Consider the following 25553-nt stretch of genomic DNA (forward strand, 5'->3'; position numbering starts at 1 on the left):
CAATTTCGTAACTTGGATGGTTGGTTATGCGGTGGTTCACCTTGTGACAGTTCATTGAGCTTCACACTTCTGTTGTTTTTTACTTTTCTTTAGGCATGATTTACTTCAAAAGTTTATTTAACAAATTTTTAAATGAACTATAAAATGTCTACATTGTCTTTCTGGAAAAGAAAAAATAGCCATAAAAAACTCGATTTAAAAATAACCTACTAAGTGGAATCAAATTATTTCCCCTCTATAATCAATGAACATTGTGACAAAGCAAAAAGCCTTTACTTTCAAAAGCTTAAATAAAATCATATTTTCCAAACTGATGAACAGTCACATGTTAAAAAGTATTCTTTCTTTTATTTTTATGTCACATGGATAAAACTAGAAAGACTACATTTCAATCACTAGGATGATTTTAAAGTAACCATTTCATTTTTGATATAAATTAATATTTTTTATTTTAAAGGTTTTAAAGAATTAAATAAGCACTCACTAGATAAAAAATGAAATATGCCTTTTTTGTTGTATAAAATGATATTCTTTCAATTTCAAATTTCAAAAGTTCCTTTATCTTTTTGATATGTTTAACAAAGGATAAACATTGTGTCACTTTAATGCACTTAATAGATAAGACATAATTTGTAAGTAGCATTAGTGAAAACAATTTAAGACACAAATCAGCTTTTAGGAAAATAGCACAGTTTGATGCAAGTTTATCTCCTTTCCCTCCCAAAATGAATGAAAGAAATTTATTTTCTGGAGGAACTAAACCAGAAAGGGTTAGGACTTAACAGAGACATAGACTGCGTGAAGGAAAGTGAACGTACTCGACCCCAGTGAGGTCCTCCTGCCCACCCCACCCCCAATTCTGTTTCCACAGTGCACGCCCTCACGGACTCTCCTTCAAGTTGCCCACTTCTAAAGGCAAGGAAATCAAAGATTCTTCCCTGGAGAAACAATCTCTACGAAGACTGACGTCTGAGGGGCTTCTAGGAAACAAACTGGTTCGTCGGGGGTCACCCTAAAATGGCAATCACTAGTGACACGTGGGGGTCATGCACCCAGAGCTTCCAACTAGCTAGCAGGTATTTCATTCTTAAAATATCACACAAAGCCCCAAATCCTCAGACATTTCAAGTAATTTCGAGTACACAGCAACCATACTAGGAGCAGAAGAAACTTCAAAAATACTGGCATTAATATCCTGAGAGAGAGATGAGCAAGCACTGTATTCAACCTATGAATAGGATGTTATAAAAATAGCAACAACTGACAACTTAAAAAGAGCTCTTAGAATTTAAAGCATGGCAGATGAAGTAAAAATGCAGTAGATTTGATGATAAAGTCAAGGAAGTTTCTAGAAAACAGATTAAACAGACAAAATTGAAAGCTAAGAAAGAAAAGAAAGTTAGAGGATCACTCTACAAGGGTCTAGCATCCAAAAAAAACCCAGAAGTTCTAGAAATGGGAACAGACAATGGATAGCAGGGAATTATAAAAAGAAACATTTGAGAAAGTTTCCCATTACTTAAGGACATGAATCTCTTGATTGAAAGGATCCACTGAAATGAAATGCCCACTTCAATGACAGCAACAATAAAAAACACCCACAACAAGACACAGCATTCATGAAATTTCAGAATAACAGAAATCGGAAAAAAAAAAAAGACCCTAACAACTTCTGGAGGGTGGGGGTGGGGGGGAATAGATCTCATACAAAGGAATGGGAATCAGAATGTCACTGGACTTGTCAACAGCAAAGCTGCATGCTAGAAGACATTAGAGCAATGTCCTCAGATTTTTAAAGGAAAGTGATTTTTCAATCTAGAAGTCTATATCTAACCAAACTATCAAGACTAAGGGTAGACTAAAAACATTTTCAGACAGGTTGGGCCTTGAAATTATTGGAGGATGTACCTTACTACAATGAAGGAGGAACTCAAGTAAAAGAAGTAAGTAGGATTCAAGAAAAAGGTTTCAACGTAGAAGGAATTCCCAAGGACAGCTGTGCACCAGGCCTACAAAGTAAGCTGTCTAGACTACCAAGGCCAGTTTCCAAGGGGGAAAAAATGTAGAACTGATAGAGGTTTAACAACTGTGTTTTTTAGATAGCTTATACATAGGCTTGAAAGATACTGATTGAAATATATGGGAAAATCAGCATTAGGCCCATTAAAAGCTAATGAAGAAGCAAGACAATCATTAACCCTGCAAAAACAAAGAGAGAAAAAGAAATGTAAAACAGCAGCACGGGGCTCAGCATCAAACAACACAACAACATCTGATTTAAGATGTAACAATATTATGAGGAAATGAAAAGCGTAAGGAAGAGAGGTTTTAACAGTGTTCAATAGAAAGAGAGTCAACAGGTAAAGTGTAAAATAGGTAAATTAGGAAACAGTAACATAAACATGTTAGTTAGAAACATGGAGGCAAACACCAGAAAAATTAGCTCAACTTGTTGAAAGCTCTTCCTTGGATGTGGGTAGGAAGGGTGAAGTAGGGGACTATATAGTTTGTTATAAGCTTTACCATTTAATTAAAAAAATTTTGTAACAGCTTTATTGAGACATTAATTCATCTACCACACAATTCACCTGTTTAAAGTGTATAATTCAGTGGTCTTTAGTATAGTAACAGAATTGTGCAACCATCACGACAATCAATTTTAGAATATTTTCATCATCCCCCAAAAGAAGCCAAATACTCATTAGTAGCCACTCTGCATTTCCCCAAATCCCTCCTTTGTTCTTGTTTTTAGTTTTAAATTGTGGTAAAGTATACATAATACAAAATTTACTACTTTAACCATCTTTAAGTGTGCAGTTCAGGGGCATGAAGTACATCAACACTGCTGTGCAACCATCACCACCATCCATCGCCAGCACTTTTTCATCTTCCCACAACCAACAAGAACGCCCCCACTGCCTCACTCCCCCAACCCCCTGCTGGGGGCTGTTACACTGTTATACTTTCTAGGTACCTCATTTAAGTGGAATCATACAATATTTGTCATTTTGTGCCTGGCTTATTTCACTTAACACAATGTCTTCAAGGTTTATCCATGTTGTAGAATGTATCAGAATTTCATTCTTTTTTAAAGGCTGAGTAATATTCCATTGCATATACACACACATTTTAGTTATCCATTCCTCTGTTGATGGACTGGTGGGATGCTTCTACCTTTTGGCTACTGTGAATAATGCTGCCATGAAAATGGTGCATAAATATCTGTTCAACTCCCTGCTTTAAATTCCTTTGTGTATATACCCAAAAGGTAGAATGAAATGTTTCATTTTTTGACGAATGGCCACACTCTTTTCCACAGTGGCCGTGCCATTTTATATTTCCATCAGCAACACACAAGGGTTCCAATTTTTCCACATTCTTGCCAACACTTAATTGTTTTCGATTTTTTGTTTGTTTGTTTTTAATAATAGCCATTCTAATGGGTTTGAAGTAGTACTTCATTGTGGTTTTGATTTGCATTTTCCTAATGATTAGTAATGTTGAACATCTTTTCATATGCTTATTGGCCATTTATTTATCTTCTTTGGAGATATTTCTATTCAAGTCCTCTGCCCATTTTTGATTTGGTTTGTTTTCTTTTTGTTGTTGAGTTTTAGGAGTTCTTTATATAGTCTGAATATTAACCCCTTTATCAGATATTTGATTTGTAATTCTTTTCTCCCATTCTGTTGAATGTCTTTTTATTCTATTGATAGTGTCCTCTGATGCACAAATTTCTAATTTTGATGAAATTCAATTTACGTTTTCTTTTGTTGCCTGTGCCATTGGTGTCATATCCAAGAAACCACTGTCAAATCCAATGTCATGAAGCTTTTTCTAAGAGTTTTATAGTTTTAGCTCTTACTTTTAGGTCTTTGATGCATTTTGGGTTAATTTTTGCATATGGTGTTAGGTAAGGGTTCAACTTCATTCTTTTGCATGTGAATTTCCAGTTTTCCCAACTCCATTTGTTGAAAAGACTATCTTTTCCTCATTGAATAGAGAATTGGCATCCTTATTGAAAATCATTTGACCACATATGCAAGGACCACATATGTCTGGGCTCTCCATTCTGTTTCCTTGGTTAATATGTCTGTCTTTATGTCACTAAAGACAGTACACTGTTTTGATTACTATAGCTTTGCAGTGAAATTTGAAATCAGAAAGTATGAGTCCTCTAACTTTGTTCTCCCTTTTCCAGATCGTTTTGCTATTCAAGGTTCCTTGAGATTCCATATGAATTTTAGAACAAATATTTCTATTTCTGCAAAAATGTCACTGAAATTTTGATAGGGGTTGCATTGAATCTGTAGATTGCTTTGGGTAGTATTGACATCTAAGCTATATTAAGTCTTCCAATCCATGAACAAAGGATGTCTTTCCATTTATTTACATCTTCTTTAATTTCTTTCAGCAATGTTTTATAGTTCTCAATGTACAAATCTTCCACCTCCTTGGTTAATGTGATTATTTTATTCTTTTGATTTATTGTAAATAGAACTGTTCATTTCTTTTTCAGATTGTTCATTATTAGTGAAAGTATCATTTGATTTTTAAATAAGACCCATGTGTTACACTGACAAAAGGTATACATCAAAAAGAGGAGAAACATATTGCAGTTCTCCAAAGCTCAAGTTTAGTCATAAAGGAGATAAACTGCATTTTAAAAGTTTACATTATTTTTATTTATTTATTTATTTATTGCGGTACGCAGGCCTCTCACTGTTGTGGCCTCTCCCGTCGCGGAGCACAGGCTCCGGACGCGCAGGCTCAGCGGCCATGGCTCATGGACCCAGCCGCTCCGCAGCATGTGGGATCTTCCCGGACCGGGGCACGAACCCGTGTCCCCTGCATCGGCAGGCGGACTCTCAACCACTGCGCCACCAGGGAAGCACAAAAGTTTACATTATTCAATCAGATTCTGAACTTAAAATTTTAAAAAATGCTGACATTTCATACTCTTCAGTATACTGTACTGTAAGAATGAAAGTAAATTTCCATATATCTTCCTGTTGACCTGTAATTTTCTTATGCAAACAGAATTTGCTTTAGTTAAAAAAAAAAAATCGCACCCGTTAACTTACTCCACCAGAGACGAGGAAGTATATCAACAAAGAATTATCTTTTGCAATACCTGATTTCCTATACTTTTTTCTTCACATATGTTTTGCCAGATTCTGTCAGTACTCCTGCTCTAGCAAAACTCCTCATTACTGGAGATATTCGATAGAGGTTCTACATGGGGATTTCAACCCAGACTGGGAGGGTGAATGGGAAGAATTTAATGGATTGTTTTAATTCTTCTGCTTCTGTTTTTCTAAGATCATAGCACCTGAAGATGCCAAAAGACATCTAGAAGGTTTAGAGTTAAATAAAATAACAAAATCAACAACAAAACACAAACTGTAAGATGAAAACTTTGGTTCAATAATTATATTAGATGTAGCCAAAGTGGCTTTGCTGTAAGCCTAAGAATGTACAATTTGAATGTGAGGGAAAAGTTATAAAATTACTTTTAGAATTCCAACTGTCTACACAAATTCCAGATCAGAACTCTAGGAAAAAATGAATTTTTGAGACCTTCTTCCCTTCCATCTGTCTATCAATCAAATATTTATTGAATCACTGTTATATTTCCAACACTATGCTAGGCACTGAGGACACAAAAACAAAAATAAATATTCAACCCCTGCTTTCACAGATCTCATCATGTAAGGTGGTAACAAAGCAATGTGTGGGGGGCACCTTAGGTCAAGGGTAGGTAGTGAGGGAGATGTCAGGAAAGGAAGAGGTGACCTGGGTTGAGTCTTGAAGGAAGAATAGGAAGTAGGGATTATCTCTGATGTATTGGGCAATTGGGCTACAAAGATTAATCAGAGAATCTGTAGTTAGGTCAGTAGTGGAAAAAAGCCACATAAATAACTACTTACAAAACAGTAAGATGAAATGTTATAAGACAGACATGTTACAAAAATAGAGAAGAACAAACTCAGTGAGGAAGGGGAACACAGCATAGGAAAAGCAGCACACAGAAGCCAACGTCTGAGCTGAATCACGGGGGCTTGCAGATACTAAATGGGCCACAACACAGGGAGGACAGTATAGCACTGGAACAAATGTACAAAAGTGAGACACGAAAGACGTCTTGCATGGTTGGAATCTGCATGTGGTTTAGTTTGGCTAAAACTGAAATGTAGCAAAAGGAGGGATGAGGAGGAAAATACAGTGAGAAAGGAAGGAAGAACTCATGAATGAAGCTGGGAGATGCTAGTGACAAAACCTTCATATTTCTTCTTTTTTCCCTGAAAAACTATGCTTGTTTTTCATTTGAGTGTTAAGAATTTTTCTTATTCCTCTGTGGGAATACTTGATACACTAAATATAGTAAATTTGTCATTAAAAATACTTTTTAAAAACTTTAGTTTTAAGTTTTATTCATCATTAATTTGCAGAAGCTTTAAAGTTTGATATAGTTAAATTAATTGTTTTTTTTTTTTTGTAATCGATGGCACTGTTTTTATGTTTGGAAAGTCCAGTTGGAAGGTTACTACAAGAAATATCATTAAAGACCTAACACAAGGTAAAATGGGGGGAGGAGAACCAAGGTAGATTCGATTAATAGTATGTGGGAGGAGAGAGACTAGGAGAAAAAAATCACTATCTGGAAGGCAAGATGCATCAGAGGACACCTTCCCAATGAAGGAGCCTGAGTTGGGTCAGCTGAAGATGGAGGACGAATAATACTAGAATATTAGCTTCAAGCTTCAAGGGAGACAAGGGAGGCAAATCCACATTTGCTCTCTCTAGGGTTAGAGTTATTGTTTCCAGTTGCTATAGATCTACAAAATCCTAAGTTTTCTCTTAAGTTCATTAAAATGTAACTTTTAAAACTTCAGAGTATTATAGTGAATCTCAGCACACGTATGGCTTTGATGGTTTCATTAAAACGGTAATTATCAAACTGAATTCCATTCTAATTCCACATGATTCAAGTGAGCAATTCATTTTTCCTCCCAGTAAACTCCTAAGTTTTCTCTTGTAGATCTACTTTTTGCTCTAAATTCTATGACCAGGGCTTCCCTGGTGGCGCAGTGGTTAAGAATCTGCCTGCCAATGCAGGGGACATGGGTTCGAGTCCTGGTCCAGGAAGATCCCACATGCCGCGGAGCAACTAAGCCTGTGCTCCACAGCTACTGAGCCTATGCTCTAGAGCCCGCGAGCCACAACTACTGAGCCTGTGTGTCACAACTACTGAAGCCCGTGTGCCTAGAGCCTGTGCAACGCAACAAGGAGTAGCCCCTACTCGCCGCAACTAGAGAATGCCCGCACGCAGCAATAAAGAACCAATGCAGCCAAAATAAATGAATATAAATAAATAAAATAAACTTAAATTCTATGACCAGCAAGAAATTTAACCTAATGAAACAAGTTAAAAGAAAACCTTTTGGTTGTTTCAACTTCTATTTTTTTGGCTTTTAAGAATCCATGATGGCCTGAGCTTGACATAAGCTTTCGGACATATCCAAAAATTTATGCAAAAAGCAGTGAATAAAATGCAGGCATCTAACCTTATTAACTTATGGGTAAAAGTAAAATAATCTAGATTCACTCTGGCTACAGAAAACAGATTACTCACCTGCGACCACATTCTGAATATTTACCAATATTTTTTAATATTAAGGCAGCTGTTAGTCGGATGTGTTTAGTTATTGGTCCCTCTTTTTCATCCTTAAAAAGGAAAAGAAAAGAAAAAGAATAAAGATCTAAATCACACAGCGTGCACACATTTACAGACAAGGCTTTCGAGGCTTACTCACTGTAAAATCTCGAAAGACAAGGTTTCTTGATCCTCTCCTAAGAGCCATAAGGGCAGCACTGGGATGATTCACAATGGCCTTTTGTGCTCTAGGAGTTGAGCTTGTGCCCCCTACAGCCGGCTGCCTAAATTGACCAGAGAGAGAAAGAGATTGTTAATATGATGCAGCAGACAGACTGATAACGAATGACCAACCTGCCAACCCCTAAGGTGGTTACTCTGAAACTCTGGACACAGGGTGAGTAAAAGCTCCCATGGCCCAGCAGTAATATTCACTCTTGTGTCAGCCTAGGCATAAGGGCTCTCGGTATCAAGGAGAAGTTTCAAGTCTTTTATTTTCCGATCTATCAACTTTAAAGCAAACAACAGATGTTCTGGTACAGCCCATATATCAATACAACATAGTATTCAAAGTTGTGAAGTTCACGTCTTTGAATGCAATGTAAAGATGTTAACAAAGACTAGTCTACAATTTGAGCTGCAAATTATTTTTGCTAAACTGTACCTAGGAGTAAAATAATATTACCTGAGAATGTACTGGTATATGTATAGGTCACCCAGGAAAAGATAACCTAATATGATAATAATACAAAATTATGCCAACTATTACACTTCAAACTATTACTATGTTCCATAATTTTTCTTCATTATTTACTAATTTCAATCAATTCTTTCAGTATAGCTCTACTGTCCTTTAGGAAAGATACAGAATGGAGGGACTGCAGAGGTAGATTTTATATAAAATCAGATTTCAAACTACTCTAGGTCTCCTTCGCCAAGCAGAAAAATTGTATCAGTATCTGCTGTATTCTGGTGGGGCAGGAGTGGCGAGAGCACTGGCTCACAGTGAGGAAATCCTATTTCTGACACTGTAACTAGCTGCACGACTTTCAAGTTCAGTTTGCCCCTTTGTGCTTCAGGTTTTGCATCTGTAAAGTGGGGATATTTCTGGCACCTTTTTACATGAGTAAAGTAATTCTGAATATTAAGTAAGTTAACATAAAAGCAATCTTTAAATTGTAAACCACTTTTTATCTATATCTACTTATAGATGTCTACAAGTAAGGATATCTATATATGGACACAGATGAAAATTATTATTAGATTTTATGTATAAGTGACAAAGATTTTTGATTGATTGTAACTGATATACCAAATATAGGTTCCTCCAAATTTGAGCAAAATCAAACATACTGCAACATACTCTTATAGGCTACATAATACATAGAAATTAAATACAGTTCACCCTTGAACAACATGAGAGTTAGGGGTACCCACTCTCTCTGCAGTGAAAAATCCGCATATAACTTTACAGTTGGCCCTCCATATCCACAGTTCCACATTTGTGGGTTCAACCAACCACAGATGGTGCAGCACTGCAGTATTTACCGTGACAAAAATCCGCATATAAGTAGATCCTCCCAGTTCATATCTGTGTTGTTCGAGGGTCAACTGTACAGTGAAATTTACAGAAAAAGATACTTGGCAGAAAAATGACTTTCTACTGCCTTTAGGGGAAAATCCAAACTCATGATTATGGCTTATGAAACCCTCAGCTATTTACTCCTCATTCTTTGGGTCTCAGTTTGGATGTGCTTTCTACCATTTGAAAGCCTTCCCTGGTCTCCTAGGTTGGTTTAGGTGGGCTCTCACAGTGTCTTGTGCATATCTTCATTTTAGGACTTATTACACCATATAATAAGAATTACCTATACCTCTCATTGCATCTCCAGACTTGAAAACAGCAAAACATCTTGGTCACGTATACCTCGTGCTATATACCTTAGTGCCTAGCACGTGGAATAAATAGTAATGGAGAGAATAAAGTAAACAGTAATGGAATGAATAAAGTATGTAAGCAGCTTCTGTGTTCCTGTACTTCTGGTTCTCTGTCTAAAATTTCAACTCTGTGAAGTTACACTATATCTTGTTCTTAGAATTCCCTATGTCTGGCATAATGCCCAGTACACAGCAGTATCTCAATAAATGGTGACAAATTAATTTATTTTCACATTATGAGAATTTAAAATACAGTTGTCCCTTGGTGTCCACGGGGGATTGGGTCCAGGACCCTCTGTGGATACCAAAATCCTGGAACCAATCCCAGGTAGATACTGAGCGATGACTGCATTTGCATATAACCTCCACACATCTTCCTGTGTGCTTTGAATCATCTCTAGACTACTTATACACCCAATACAATGTAAATGCTATGCAAATAGTTGCCAGTGCATGGCAAATTCAAGTTTTGCTTTTTGGAGCTTCCTGAATTTTTTTTTTCCAAGTATTTTTGATCCCTGGTTGGTTGAATCCTCAGATGCCGAACCTGAGGATATGGAGGGCTGACTGTATTTTTCAGGTTACAGAGTTTACAACTAAAGACCTCAGAAACAGAACAGGAAATACTATGTAAATCTAATAAGGACCTTACAGGAATCTACAGCTAACTCAGAACTTGACTACAAGTATGTGTTCATGAAATAATAGGTAAATGAATAACCATAGAGTAAATGTGACATACACAATTTTATATTGGACCCTCACATGCCACCTTGGCCTCTCCTCAGGAGTAGCTGTAAGAATAAATCTCTTTGCCATTATCAAGTACATGTTCAACTACTCTCTCAAAGGACAAAGAACCATATATTTATTTCCAGTTTACAAAGCATTTCTCATATATCATCTGTCATTACTTCCAATGACTTGTCTACAAAGTGGAATCAAAATATTAGAGCTACAAGGTACTTACAGACCATGTGGTCCAGCCAAAATGAGAAGTGATTCCTAGGGCATTTACACCATTTGAACAGGGTCACATACATAGCTGGTTAATGGTAGAGGTGGACTACAACCCAGGTTTCCTGTCTCCCGATATACTAAATTGCCTTTTATTACTAAGTTTTGCCTGGTTTCCTGATTTGTCTTTTTTTATGTGCAACAGGAAGTGAACTCAGATTCCTTACTTGATAGAAGATTTCTGACTTCCTGCTTGTCCTGGTTCGTCTTGTTTTAATCCTGCAAGCAGGGCATCCTTTGAACAGTGTTTGTCCTTTTTGAGAAAGAGGAAGTAAAAAACATGCATCAAGATCTTTAACACAACCAAATGAGTTACAAACCAAATAGTATTAAGAAAGTGTACCTGTAAGTGGGTAATGAAAGAAAACCTCTGTCGCTGAAAAGGCTCACAACCTTCCCAAAGACACTGCCCTGGATATACGTCCTTCCCTCCATGTTCAGTTGCTGCATGGTAGAAAACCTGTGAGGGGGTCTGAAACCACCTACAAAAAATAAAAGCAGTAGAAGTTTTCTAACACTTAGATATGTTCTTTAAAATAGAAAACCTGCTCTCCTAATATAAAAGCTCCAGATCAATGTATAGAAATATTAAGCAAAACAGTACAAACAAATTTCAAGTTCATTTCATTTCAAAGAATATTTTTTAAATTTCTGCTTATATTTAAAGTCAAATACTCAATTGTTCTGAACACTTCTGGTAATTTGTTTTAAGCCTAGTGTTTCATTCTTAATTCCCTACCTTCAGTGAAGGTCAGTTAAGAATCTCTTGAAAGTAAATAAAATTTCATTTAAAAACACAACAGAACATTATCTTATAAACAAATACCATACTCTTGTACTCTTAGAAGCTGCTCAAGCATTTATCAGATCTCATACTACATATAATAAACTCTCGCACATTCAAGCTAAAAGTCTAAATGCTACACATTTTGGTGACTCTGACGTTTTAGTTGAATTCACATTTTGTATGTCCATCTATGTTTAAGAAGTCATGTCTCTCGTTTCTCCAACATCACCCCCTATTCACTCACAGACCCTGAGGCTTAATAGTAATAATACAAATGCCTGAGTGTATCCAGCCAAGGACAGAAACCTGAAGAAAATCAGATACTATACTCCCTTGTTAATTAGAATACATGGTAATGAAAGAATACTGGAATCCAGACAGCAAAGAATACGTTAAAAGACTTCAATTACTAATTAGTAACTCAAATATTTATACAGTCAATAGCTTTGAAGTTTATGGCAGCTCTCTCAGGATCTAATTTTTTATGGATGTCAGATAAACGTGTCTATATTTGAGCCAATTTTTGATGTGGAGCACATATATAATATTTCAAATTAATATTCCTTCAGGAAATGATAGGCATTTTAAAATAAATTTTAATCAAAAGAATTAAATACTGAATTATAAAAGACAAGGTCAAAAATCATTGTAACTGACATATTTCATACCATTTATATTCATCTATATAAATACTTACCAAAAGTTTATTGTAAAATTATCATGGGTTCAAAGAATTAATATTAGTGTAGTGTGTTAAAGTGTCCACACTACCCAAAGCAATCTACAGAGTCAATGTAATCCCTATCAAAATTCCAATAGCATTTTTCATAGAAATAGAAAAAGCAAGCCTAAAATTTGTATGAAACCACAAAAGACTCCCAAAAGCCAAAGTAATCTTGAGAAACATGAAAAGCTGGAGGCATTATGTGCTGTGATCTCAAGCTATATTACAAAGCTATAGTAATCAAAACAGTATGGTATTGGCATAAAAACAGACACATAGATCAATGAAACAGAACAGAGAGCCCAGAAATAAACCCATATATAGTCAATTAATTTGTGATAAATATATGATAGAAAAAAAGACATTGTCTTCAATAAGCAGTATCGGTAACACTGGATAGCCACATGCAAAAGAATGAAACTGGACTGCTCTCTTATACCATACAAAAAAATTCACTCAGAATGGATTAAAGACTGGAATGTAAGGCCTGAAATCATAGAACGCCTAGAAGAAAACATAGGTGGTAAGCTCCCTGACATAGGCTTCAGCAATGATTTTGTAGATTTGACACCAAAAACAAAGCCGACGATAAGCAAAAATAAATAAGCAAAAATAAACAAGTGGGACCACATCAAACTAAAAAGCTTCTGCAAAGCAAAGGAAACAATCTACAAAATGAAAAGACAATGTACTGGATGGGAGAAAGTATTTACAAATCATATATCTGATAAGGTATTAATATCCAAAATATATAAAGAACTCATACAACTCAGCAGCAAAAACCCAAAAACTAAAAAACGGGTCAAGGTTCTAAATAGACATTTTTCCAAAGAAGACATACAGGTACATGAAAAAATGCTCAACATCACTAATCAAAACCACAAAGAGGTATCACCTCACATCTGTGAAGATGACTACTATCAAAAACACAAGAAATAAGAAGTGTTTGTGAGGATATGGAAAAAACAAAACCCCTGCCCCTGTGCACTCTTGGTGAGAATGTAAATTGGTGTGGCCACTGTGGAAAACAATATAGAGGTTTCTCAAAATATTAAAAATAGAACTACCATATGATCCAGCAATTCCTGTTCTGGATATTTATCCAAATAAATGAAGACACTAACTTGAAAAGATATGTGCATCCCCATGTTCACTGCAGCATTACTTATAACAGCCAAGATACAGAAACCACCTAAGTGTCCATTGACAGATGAATGGAAAGAAAATGTGGTACACACACACATATACACACACAGAAATATTAGCCATAAAAAAAGAACAAAATCTTGCCATCTGAGACTACTTGGATGGACCTCAAGGGAATCACGCTAAGTGAAATTTGTCAGACAGAGACAGACAAATACCCTATGACCTCACTTAATATGTGGAAGCTGCAAAAAAGAAAAACAAAACAAGACAAACCCTCCTACTAAGCTCATCGGTAAAGAGAAGAGACTGGTGGTTGTCAGGGGCAGGAGATGGGAGGGCGGAATGTGAAATAGGTGAAGGAAGTCAAAAGGTACAAAATCCTAGTTATAAAATAAATAACTCATGGGGATGTCATTTTTTAAAAAGTTTACCGTGTAACTAAAATAAGTAAGTACATTTTTAGTTTTGGAATTTCTTTTACTTTTCAGTACTCATAATGCGATTTCATTAATATGAAATATATGACTGGAGTGCAACTAACTGTCACAAGAAAACAGTTCTTATTGTACTTTTAAGATTTTACCTAAATACTATTAATTTATTAATTGAAAAGTAAAATTGTTTACACACACACAGACACACAAACCAAAATCCAAATGTACTACTACTTGTCACTAGTCAAAATGGTATCTATTTTTAAACTATTTTGCAATACATTACATGAATCAAGTTTATTTACAATACACAAAATTGATGAATTCACCAGTCACAAGAAAGAAGGACGAAGTTAGTATTTCTTTAGATCAATTTAAATTACTAAATATACAAAACTGTGTGTGTGTGTGGTTTTAAGACAAGAATTTTTAAGTGCTCACTTTACCTGGCCAAGACAGAATCTACTATTTCCCTCTTACCTACTATGTTTCCCTTCATCCTAAGTCTATTTTCTCTTTATTCATCTAACTGTTCGAGTCATACAAACCAGTCTCTGACTGACTATGGTACAAGGTGAAGTTCTAAAATAGTGATGAAGTTGGCTACAGTGATCATATGAGGGTGGAGAGAAGTTAGGGATTCCAAGTCCCCTAAGTGGAATATCTGGATTTAAAATGCTTAAATGTAATTTCAATGCAAAACAGTGAGTTTTCAGAACACTATGGATTTTTCTGAGATGGAGAAGAGTAAGACATGAAGTGGGATGTCACTACTGTTTACAAGTGTGTCTAAACAATCTTCCTACTACCTTTCCATCAACAACCTACCCCAAGTCCCCCAAAACAAACAACATGTTCACTTAAAGAGATGAGAAAAATTCAAAAGAGCAACCAAATGAAAATAAAAATTCTCTGTGATCCAATTATCCAGACTGCTAACATTTTGGTATATATGCTTTAAGTCTTCTCTGTGTATATGTGTTTTTTAAACAAAACTGAGTCTGTTTTGTTTTTTTAATTGAAGTATAGTTGATGTACAATGTTGTGTTAGTTTCTGGTGTACAGCAAGTGATTCAGTTATACATATATTTATCCTTCCCCCATGCCCTTTCCCCTTTGGTAAACATAAGTTTGTTTTCTATGTCTGTGAGTCTAAGACTGGGTCTGTTACTGATACAATTTTATATACTGCTGCCACAGTATGGTTATATGGTGCCTTTGCACAAATTTAAAGAACACCTTCCTTAAGATTCTTTACTGCCATCTGCTGAAAAACTGTTGTAATAAATATATAATTTCTGGCATGTACCATCTGAAGGGTGCCTCCCCTCCTCCCCACACACAACCACAGGCAGACGAAATGCGCAAATAACATTTCTCTGAAACACATTTTACTTACTGTTAATCTAGCTTCCAGGGTGGCTGGGGGGCTTAAATGTGATGATACGTGTAAAATTATTTAGCAAATAGTATGCCAACAATAAATTATCATCACAATCGTTATTACTAGTAGTAGTCGTTGTAGTGGTGGCACTGGTAACCTTTTTTTTTTAACCTTGCCCACCCGACTAATCATCTACTCTGAGATCTTTCCCACAACTATTCCCAAACTGTCAAGCTTTGATCAATAAAATTTAGCCCACCTCCAAGTTAATGGTCCCGATTAACAAGTGACTCTTACTATTACTCACAACTCATTTTATTAATTTCTGCTCCTAAAAACATTCCCCACAGAAACTGCTCCAAACTTTCACCTTTTGTTAAACACTGAACCTCAATCTTACTATTTTAGAGCTCATCTTCACCTGTATTAGTGTATAGGGACTTTCATCTCTGAAGAAAAAAAAAAGATTACTGAAGGAACTTAAGTTACTCTATTAGGGCTTCCTTAAGTTCCTTTTTCTATATAATAAATCTTCTGTCATTAATCATCTTTCCTTCCCTTGGGTATTACCCAGAAGTAGTCACTGTTTTCAGAGTTAACTCCTTCACTTATACACTGGATTCTATTTTGTTCCTTCATAAACTACCCGTTCTTTTGCATCTTCTATCTTTTCCTTTCTACTGAATCTTATACTTAAGTTTAACAATATAAATGCTACTCCAACTAAAAACAATAGAGACAACACTTTTTCTTTGATCCTGTTACTTTCACAAAAGATAAAAACTAGATTTACAATATTTGACAAAGTGATACAAAATTTAATACCTAATACATTTATTATAGTAACTATATCTGATGCTTTTTTTCTCAGTCATTGGCCATCTTTCAAAGATATATATTATTTTCAATTACATCATCAGTACAATTTATAATGGCTAGTCCCCTGCTCATTACGTAAATAACTGCAGCTAAAGCTCAGGATTAGCTTTTATGCTTTCACTGAAATCCCTTTCAGCCAAATTCCTTTTTTCTTTTATCCTAGTGAAAAGCTGTTTGGTTAAACTAAACAAGTTATTCACAGAAGGCTACTAGGTGCAAGTTTCCTTATTCCAACTCCTCTAAGCAAACAATGAAGGTTAAATCACTTTGTACCAAAACTTTTAAAAGCTAAAAACCATTACTTTATTGGTGTAATCTATACTGTGATTATTATTGTCACTTTTCCTACCGTCAAACACTTCCTTAGGCATCATGAAAACAGAAGTGAAGTAAATGAAGCACACTTTTTCTACTACTTTAAGATTTCATTACTTAAAAGCCTGCAACCTATGCAAGGAGGTAATATATTAATAATATATTTTAAATGTTATGATATTTTAATAATTCACCATATGCAAAAGAACAGTTTAAAAGCAAACATCTGTATCTATGAAGCTAAGGTTGTTTTCTTTGTCTTTAAAACATAACTAAAAGGGCTGAAAATAGCACTTCAGTTCAGGTAGTTTCATTTACAGTTTTCTTAATTGCTCAAGTTCTTGGCAGGCTATTTTTCTTTAATGACCAAAAATTATTCCATATCCCTCTTAATAGCCTTCCTGCTGCAAAAAAAAATTTAATTTGACTTAAAACACATGGGATATATATTTTATAAGAAAATTTTAGTTTAAAAGCAAGGTGTGCATTTAAATGTTAATAAATGCACATAAATGATATATCAAAAAGTCTACACTGCAAATGTATTTTAGGTTTAAAAAAAAGCTATATTATTAGTTGTAGAACAATTACCTTTTACTTCAACCCTTGACATCTAGTTGTTTTACATAGATAATATTCTATGGCAAAAGAAATGTCAAAGGTACATATTATTTGTATTTAAAGATTTTAGTAAAAAGCTGCTAAAACTTGGAGGTGGGGGAAGCCCAAACCAACAACCTTGCTGGGAGACTAAACCCAATTTTATTATATCCAGTTGTTAAAGTTCAAAATATAAAAAAAGACAACTACTGGGAATTCCCTGGCGTTCCAGTGGTTAGGACTCCGAGCTTCCACTGCAGGGTGCACGGACTCGACTCCTGGTCAGGGAACTAAGATCCCACAAGCCACGCAGCACGGCCAAAAAAAAAAAAAAAAAAAAAAAAAAGACAGCTATTAAAAGAAATTAGTTTATTGCTTTAATATAGGACTAAAAATTACAAATGCAAACTGGACAGCCCAAAATCAGTACTTGCGTTCTTGGAAACTAAATGTTGCTGTTGCTACAGAAATGAATTCTCCACTCTCAGCTCCTTTGCCCCAGTCAGTCCAGATTCAAAGCCACAGATAGGAACGACTGACTGACTGGCTTAGCTACCAGAGGCAATGAGGAAAGAAGCAAGTATCTGGCCTATGGTCCTGCCTCCCAGTAACAATTTATGGGAAATATGTCAACCGAGGAAGGGGGTTCCCAAAGGAGGACAGCCAAAACCAACTGCCTTTGGCTTTGCCTCCTTTCCTCCTAATAAGTAATAATATCAATAATATTATAATAAAATATTAATAAAAGTAGTAATATTACTAAAAACTAACAGAGGAAAGGATTTCTGTATTTGCTCTTTGATCCTCTAGCACCAACTCCTACTAACCTACTGTTCTGTGATGCAGTCACATATTTTACATAGCAAAACAGACAACATATTCTCAGGGATCTTGTTTAAATATGCTTTTAAAATGTGAACCCTCTTGGGCTTCCCTGGTGGCGCAGTGGTTGAGAGTCCGCCTGCCGATGCAGGGGACACGGGTTCATGCCCCAGTCTGGGAGGATCCCACATACCGCGAAGCGGCTGGACCTGTAAGCCATGGCCGCTGAGCCTGCGCGTCCAGAGCCTGTGCTCCACAACGGGAGAGGCCACAGCAGTGAGAGGCCCGCATACAGTGCAAAAAAAAAAGAAAAAAAAATGTGAACCCTGCACTAAAAGCTGAATATGGGCTAAAATAATAGTTATTTGAAAAGTAGTATGGAAGTATATTTGCACAGTTTAGGCATTACAATAATGTTATGCTTAATAAACTAAACATAAGCTTGGAGATAAAAATGAATGGTGATGTGTGTATTCGTGTTTTTAATGAGATTTAAATAAAGCACACAAATAAATTTGAGACTTTGGATACTTGCCTGAATTTCTTGAAAGCTATGGCAGTATACTACCTCACACTGTTCTTGACAAAGCTGCACACAGTGTAAAGTACCTGAACTTCTGTTTGCTCAGGGCTTATTATGTATCTGGCATATTCACACACATCATGTTATTTGAATTCTATGATGGCTCTCTGAAGAGGGCAAAACTATCCCCACTATACTGCTGAGGAAACAAGCTTTCAAGCTTTCTATAACTTTCTAGAGCCACAGAACTATGTGGCAAGAGCTGCGATTTGAAACCAGATATGTCTAACACTAAAGATCTGATTTTTTTCTACTATACTAGAATACATAATTGTTTACTTGGATAATATGTATACATTCATTACTTGGTAAAAACTGAGGCACTACACTTTTATACACAGTATCTATTATGCTATAAATTTTTTCTGTTTTTAAAATGTTGGCAAATTCTGAAAGCATACTAGGCTTGAGATTAGCATTGGTACATAATTCTCCTTATTTTGTATGCAGTTTCCAAAGAATAAATAAAGAATCTACAGGCTAGATTCTCACCCCAAGAAATTATTTTCCCAAATATTTTAAGTAACAATGAAAAGTAACAATGAAAAACAATGAAATATTTTAAGTAACAATGAAAAAGTAAAAAATGTTTTAAGTAACAACACAATTTGGCAAATTTGTCTCATGGTATATAACTTTTTGCTTTCAGGTACCATCTTTAAGTAGTCTTTGGTATTCAGTGTTTGGAAGAAGGAAGCAAGGTAAAAAACAAGCAAACAAAAGAAAACAAAAATAAAAAACAAACCAACAAACAATTCTGTCATCAACTGTGGAGGAAATTGGGACTTTTCCTAATAATACTTTTTTATTTACGGCAGGTCAGTAGTTAAGGAACACAAGGAACACATACTCCTCAAACTGTTACCAAAAAGACTATTACATGAAATTAATCTTACATTTATAAAGGCTTATTAGTTGTATTAGCAAAATACCCAATGATTCTAGAGCTTTTACATAAAATACAAATGATTTTATAAATATAAAAATAGCACAATGATGAACTATTATCTTGATGGTTGAAAAGACACAATGCCAACAAACTAGGTCAGCAAAGAACTGTTGACTACATAATCAATCTAGTTAATCTTCATTCAATGAATGCACTCAACAAATATTAATTAAAAGCCTTTTATGTGCCAGATATTGTACTAATGTGAAAAAACTTCCAGAAGCCAAAGCATCAATCCTCTGAAGGTATCTTCTGGTTTTATGACCACAAAATTCTGACAAAAGATGCTATAAAATGAATTTCATTCTCCTATTCCATGTAACCCATCCTGTTGATCAATCTTATTGATTTCAACTTAAACTGGCAACTTAACTAGAAGCAGGCAGTCATTGATGAAGGCACAGTAGCATGAATTAGAAATTTCCACTCTGGATATCTTACTTGTCAAATATTTTCAAATAATCAAGATGGCAGTTTCATATATCACACTCAACAGGTCTTTAGATACTTCTTTACATTAAATAAAATATATAAAAATGCCATCAGTTTTTGTTAAATATTTCAATTTTTTAAATTTTACTATTAAAAATGACTACAATATTTTTGAAATTTCAATTACTAGAAGAAATTAAAGATTTACCATAAATTTTGGATGATATTTCTAGACAAAGTAGAAGCACCTTTACTGAGAATACAAATTCTAGTACCTAAAGGTTTTTATAAGTTTTTATTCATTCGTAGCATAGAGTGAGGCTGGTGGTTATTATTATTTTCTATTATTTCTCATGAGACCAACAGTTATTTAAACCTCACCTTGATACAAAAATATTATTCAGACTTGTATAGTAGGAGTAATGAAACCTATGTTAGAATCTTTAGGAGGAACTACAACTGTATAAGGTTCAGTAGGAACCCAGTAATTTGAACATCAGCATCACCTGAGTAGATTTCAGGGTGGTCAGGGAATATTGATTTTATTAGTACAAATAATACTCCCTGGTTCCTAGACAGAAGTTTCCCTGTTGGAAATGTTTGTTTAGAATAAATTTGAGATCCTTTACATTTCTTGTTTGACCTTTAATGATGGAATTCTAAATAGAAAAACAACATAGACTATGTTCCTCCCAAAGGGAGAATAATTTTCACCTTTTCAGTAGCAATTATTAACTAGATATCTATGAGGAAAAGCATATTCTAAAAACGTGGCTTTCAAATATCTTTATAGCAGTAGAACCCGTTGTGCAAACAAAATATGACTTAAAACCCCTATACATAAGGCAAAAAGCAGAGATCCTATTGTTGAGGTAAGTTGGAGGGGCTCTCTCAAATTTCTCCTTTATCCCGACACTGCCCATTCAAAGAACACTGTGGCCAAGAAACATAGTACTGAAAACAATGAACGTATATTCCTGGCTACCCAGAGGTATTGAGTGCTTTCGCCAACTACATAGAATTTAAAAAGCAGTTCATAGGTGTTTTTTATTACAGGGAATTTTGGGGGTATCCTTTCTTTGAAAAAAAAAAAGACAAAATATAATCATACATTGTTTATATATTTCAATTATAAACTGATGTAACGTCATGCTGACAATATATTAGTAAGAATAAAGATAAGAATAAGGACCTCTAGTTTCTGCTCATACATATAAAGAGCTTGGAAGTTGTCACTCCCATCCTCAGAACAAGAAAAAAGCTGAACAAAATGAAAATTAACAACTCTTCTTAAAATATCAGAGAACTGAGGTCACAAGGCAAACTCTTTCCCTGAAAACTAGACAGACAGTTGAATACAGAGAAACACAAAAAACTGCTTAAGTCAGTAACTGGTAGGAATACTGAAGCAGGAATTGATGGAGACCCAGTATGGACTATCTTGAAAGGCAAAAAATCCTGAAGGGCCACTCTCTGGGGACAGCCCACACTTTTGTGAGTTTTATTTCCAGGAACCATAGCAGGTTCTCATGGTGAAGATGAGAACAACTCCCTAGCACTTCCAACAGGGAGAGTGAGAAAGTAACATTTTAAAATATGCCCAGGTTGCTCTTTTCTCCTTAATTAAGGCCTGCTCTCCAGAAAAATTACTTTACCAGAGGCTAATCTGACCAAGGGGAAGAGCAATCAGAAAACTTGAGCCCCTTTAGACTCCCTGTCTCATATAAAGGGAGAAAAATAAAGGCTAAGAAACTCCTCTCAAAGTCATAGCCCCTAGACTCAAATCCACTTAAAAAAAAAAAAAGGTGAAATTTAATCATGAGATTATAGAATGCTTCCCCTCCCCAATACCTTATCAGCACATCAACAGTGCTCCGGTATAGTGACTGTGGATTACAAGGGAGAGAACTGTAAGTAAGATACAGACTCTACTTTAAAAGGAGAATCTAAGGAAACCCAAACACAAGTGCAAACATTAAACACAGCATAACTCCTTGCTAGATAAACATTAAACTCACACTAAAGGTCTATTTACCTCAGTTCCTATTAACTGATACATGTCCAGCTTTTAACAAAAACTTATAAGGCATGCTAGGTGTTAAAACAAAACAAAACAAAAACCACAGACTTAAGATACAATATAAGCATCAGAGCCAGATTCAGACATGGCAGAGATTTTGGAATTATTATCCTGGGAATTTAAAATGATTATGGTTAATATGCTAAGACTCTAATGAAAAAAGCTGTAATATGTAAGAAGAGAATGTAAGCAGAGAAATGAAGATACTAAGAATAAAAGGAAATGCTAGAAATTAAAAAAAAAAAACTAACAAATAAAGGATGCCTTTGATAAAATCATCAGTAGACAGCACATGGCAAAAGAAAGAACTGGTGAGCTTGAAGATATGTCAATAGAAACTTCCCAAACTGAAGAATATAGACAAAAAAGAATGAAAAAAAGGGAAACAGAACATCCAAGAACTGGGAGACAACTACAAGAGATGTAACATATGTGTACTGGGAATGGCAGAAAGAGGAAAGAGAGAAAAAAACAGAAGAAATATTTGAAATAAGAATGGCTGAGAATTTGCCAAAATTAATGACACACCAAACCACAGATCTAGGAAACTCAGAGAACATCAGGTAGGATAAATGTAAAAAACTACACTTACGCATATCATATTCAAACTGCTAAAAACCAAGGACAAAATATCTTGAAAGAAGACAGAGGGAAAAAAAAACACCTTACTGATAGAAGAACAAGGATAAGATTATACTGGATGTCTCTTGAGAAACCCTGCAAGCAAAGAGTAGAGTGAAATATTTATAAAGTATTGAAAGCAAAAGACTCACCAACCTAGAATTTTGTGCCCACAAACTGCCTTTCAAAAGTGAAGGAGAAATAAATACTTTCTCAAACAAACAAAAACTGAGTGCATTTGCACAGCAGACCTGCCTACAAGAAATGTTAAAAGAAGTTCTTTAGAGACAAAGAAAGTGGTAGAGGTCAAAAATTCAGCTCTATATAAAGAAAGGAAGGGTGTTAGAGAAGAAACAAATGGAGGTAAAATATTTTATACTTCTTATTCTTAACTGATTATAATAGAGGAACGTTTGTTCAAAATAATAGGAACAGGGCTTCCCTGGTGGCGCAGTGGTTGAGAGTCCGCCTGCCAATGCAGGGGACAGGGGTTCGTGCCCCGGTCCAGGAAGATCCCACATGCTGCGGAGCGGCTAGGCCCGTGAGCCATGGCCGCTGAGCCTGCGCGTCCGGAGCCTGTGCTCCACAACGGGAGAGGCCACAACAGTGAGAGGCCCGTGTACCGCAAAAAAAATAAATAATAAAATAATAATAATAATATTAGGAACAATGTATTTGGTGATTATAGCTTTTGGATAAGTAAAATGAATGAAAGCAATGGCATAACAGACACGAGGAAAGAAGAATACTCTGTTACAAGGTACCTAAAATATCCATGAAGCCATATATTATTGTTTGAAAGTGGACTTAGAGTAGCTGTAAATATATATTTCAAACTCTAGGACAACCATAAAAAATTTTCAAAGAAGTATAATTGGTATGGTAAGAGAGAGGAGAAAATGGAACCATATAAAGTACTCAATTAAAACCAAAAAAGCAGAATAACATGGGCAGATGAAAGAAACAAAAGCAAGTGAAGTAAATAGAAGACATTTACAAATACACGAGACATTAATACAACTGCATCAATAATCACTTTAAATATGACTGGTCTCAGTACACTAATTAAAAGACAAAGACTGGCAGAGTAAATAAAAAACAATGTGTGGTTAAATAAAAAGACAGAGATAGACTAAAAGTAAAGGGAAGGAAAAATATGTACCATGCTAACACTAATCAAAAGAAAGCTGGATTAATTACATTAATTTCAGAAAAAACAGACTTGAGAACAAGGATATTACGAGGGACATTATTCCATAACGGTAAGGAGGTCAATTCTTCACAAAGACAATTCTTAAGGTATGTAATCCTAACACAAGGTGCATCAAAACATGAGGCAAAATCTGATAGAATTGCAAGGAGAAATAGACAAATCCATCGTTATACTTGGAGACTTCCACACACCTCTATCAGTAATTGACAGTTCCAGCAGGCAGAAAATCAGTAAGGATGTAGTTGAATTAAACAGCACCATCAATCAGTTGGATCTAATTGACATTTATATAATACTTCACCCAACAATAGCAGAAAATACATTTTTTTTCATGCTTACATGAACATTCACCAAGATAGACCACATTCTGGGATAGAAAACATACCTGAACAAATTTAAAATAGAAACTGTAAAAAGTATGCTTTAAGATCACAGTGGAATTAAACTAGAAATCTCTAACAAAAAGATAGCTGAAATATCCCCAAATATTTGGAGATCAAACAACAAACTTCTAAAATATTCTAACTAAATGAAAATGAAAATACAACTTATCAAAGTTTGTGGGATATACCTAATGCAGTATACAAAGGGGAAGTTATAGCATTAAATGTATGTATTAGAAAAGACTATCTAAAATCAATAATCTAAGCTTCCATCTTAGGAAACTAGAGAAAGAAGAGCAGTGTAAACTCATAGCAAGCAAAAGAAAAGAAAGAATGAAAATCAGAGCAGAAATCAATTAAATGAAAACAGGGAATCAAGAGAGAAAATCAAAACCAAAAGCTGGAAGAGATAAACCTCTAGCCAGCTTAAAAAAGAAAAAATGAGAGAAAACACAAATTACTAATACCAGAAATAAGAGGGGAGCTCTAGCTACTGACCCCACAGATATTAAAAGGATAATAAAGGAATATTATAAATAACTTTATGCCACAAATTTGGTAACTTAGATGAAGTGGATCAATAAAAGACACAATCTGCCAAAACTCACACAAGGATTAGTAGATAACCTGAATAAGTCTGTAATTATTAAAGAAACTGAATCAATAATGAATAACCTTCCAAAAAAAAAAAACAAAAAACAAAAAAACACACTAGGCCAAGATGGTTTCACTGCTGAATTCTACCAAACATTTAAGGTAGAAATGATACCAATTCTCTATGATGCCTACAAGAAAATGGAAGCAGAGTGAATACTTCCTAATTCATTCTATGAGGCATTACCCTAGTATTAAACTCACACAAAGACAGAAAAACTACAGACTAGTATCTCTCATGAACATAGATGCAAAAATCATCAAGAAAAACATTCACAAATCAAAGCAAACAATGTATAAAAAGAACTATATACTAATGAAGAATGATGCACTTTTTCACTGTGGGCCCCCCTATCCTGCTCTACTCCTTTGCTGAGCCACTGAGGCCAATTGTGAGAGCACTGAATAAATATCTTGAGCAAAGCTGGGAAAAAATTTATTTATTTTATTTATTTATTCCAGGTATGGAAGGCTGGTTCAATATTCAAAAATTAATTGATGTAATCCATCACATCAATAGCCTAAAGAAGAAAAATCATATGATTATACCAAGAGATGTACAAAAAGCATTTGACAAAATCTAACACCCATGGCTTACTAGGAACTTGGCGAACAGCCCAATTAAAAAATGAATTAGGGGCTTCCCTGGTGGCGCACTGGTTGAGAATCTGCCTGCCAATGCAGGGGACACAGGTTCGAGCCCTGGTCTGGGAAGATCCCACATGCCACGGAGCAACTAGGCCCGTGCGCCACAACTACTGAGCCTGTGAGTCTGGAGCCTGTGCTCCACGACAAGAGAGGCCGCGATAGTGAGAGGCCTGCGCACCGTGATGAAGTGTGGTCCCTGCTCGCCGCAACTAGAGAAAGCCCTTGCCCAGAAACGAAGACCCAAAATAGCCAAAAAAAGCCATAAAACAAAAAAAAACAAAAAA

The 25553-nt window shown here is 35.3% G+C and overlaps 1 protein-coding gene across 2 annotated transcripts in view; it reads right to left on the reverse strand.

The window, feature by feature from the left end:
• ARID2 (AT-rich interaction domain 2) overlaps positions 1–25553 on the reverse strand; it is a 178774-nt gene that overhangs the window by 5187 nt on the left and 148034 nt on the right. For both annotated transcript variants that reach the window (XM_030835321.2, XM_030835322.3), the window contains 4 exons: positions 10956–11094; positions 10780–10865; positions 7818–7941; positions 7637–7728 (listed from right to left, as the gene is read on the reverse strand). In XM_030835321.2, coding sequence (XP_030691181.1) covers positions 7637–7728; positions 7818–7941; positions 10780–10865; positions 10956–11094 — 441 coding nt within the window. The remainder of the gene's footprint in view (positions 1–7636; positions 7729–7817; positions 7942–10779; positions 10866–10955; positions 11095–25553) is intronic.

The sequence above is a fragment of the Globicephala melas genome, chromosome 10 (genome assembly GCF_963455315.2).
Source record: "Globicephala melas chromosome 10, mGloMel1.2, whole genome shotgun sequence".
NCBI lineage: Eukaryota > Metazoa > Chordata > Mammalia > Artiodactyla > Delphinidae > Globicephala > Globicephala melas.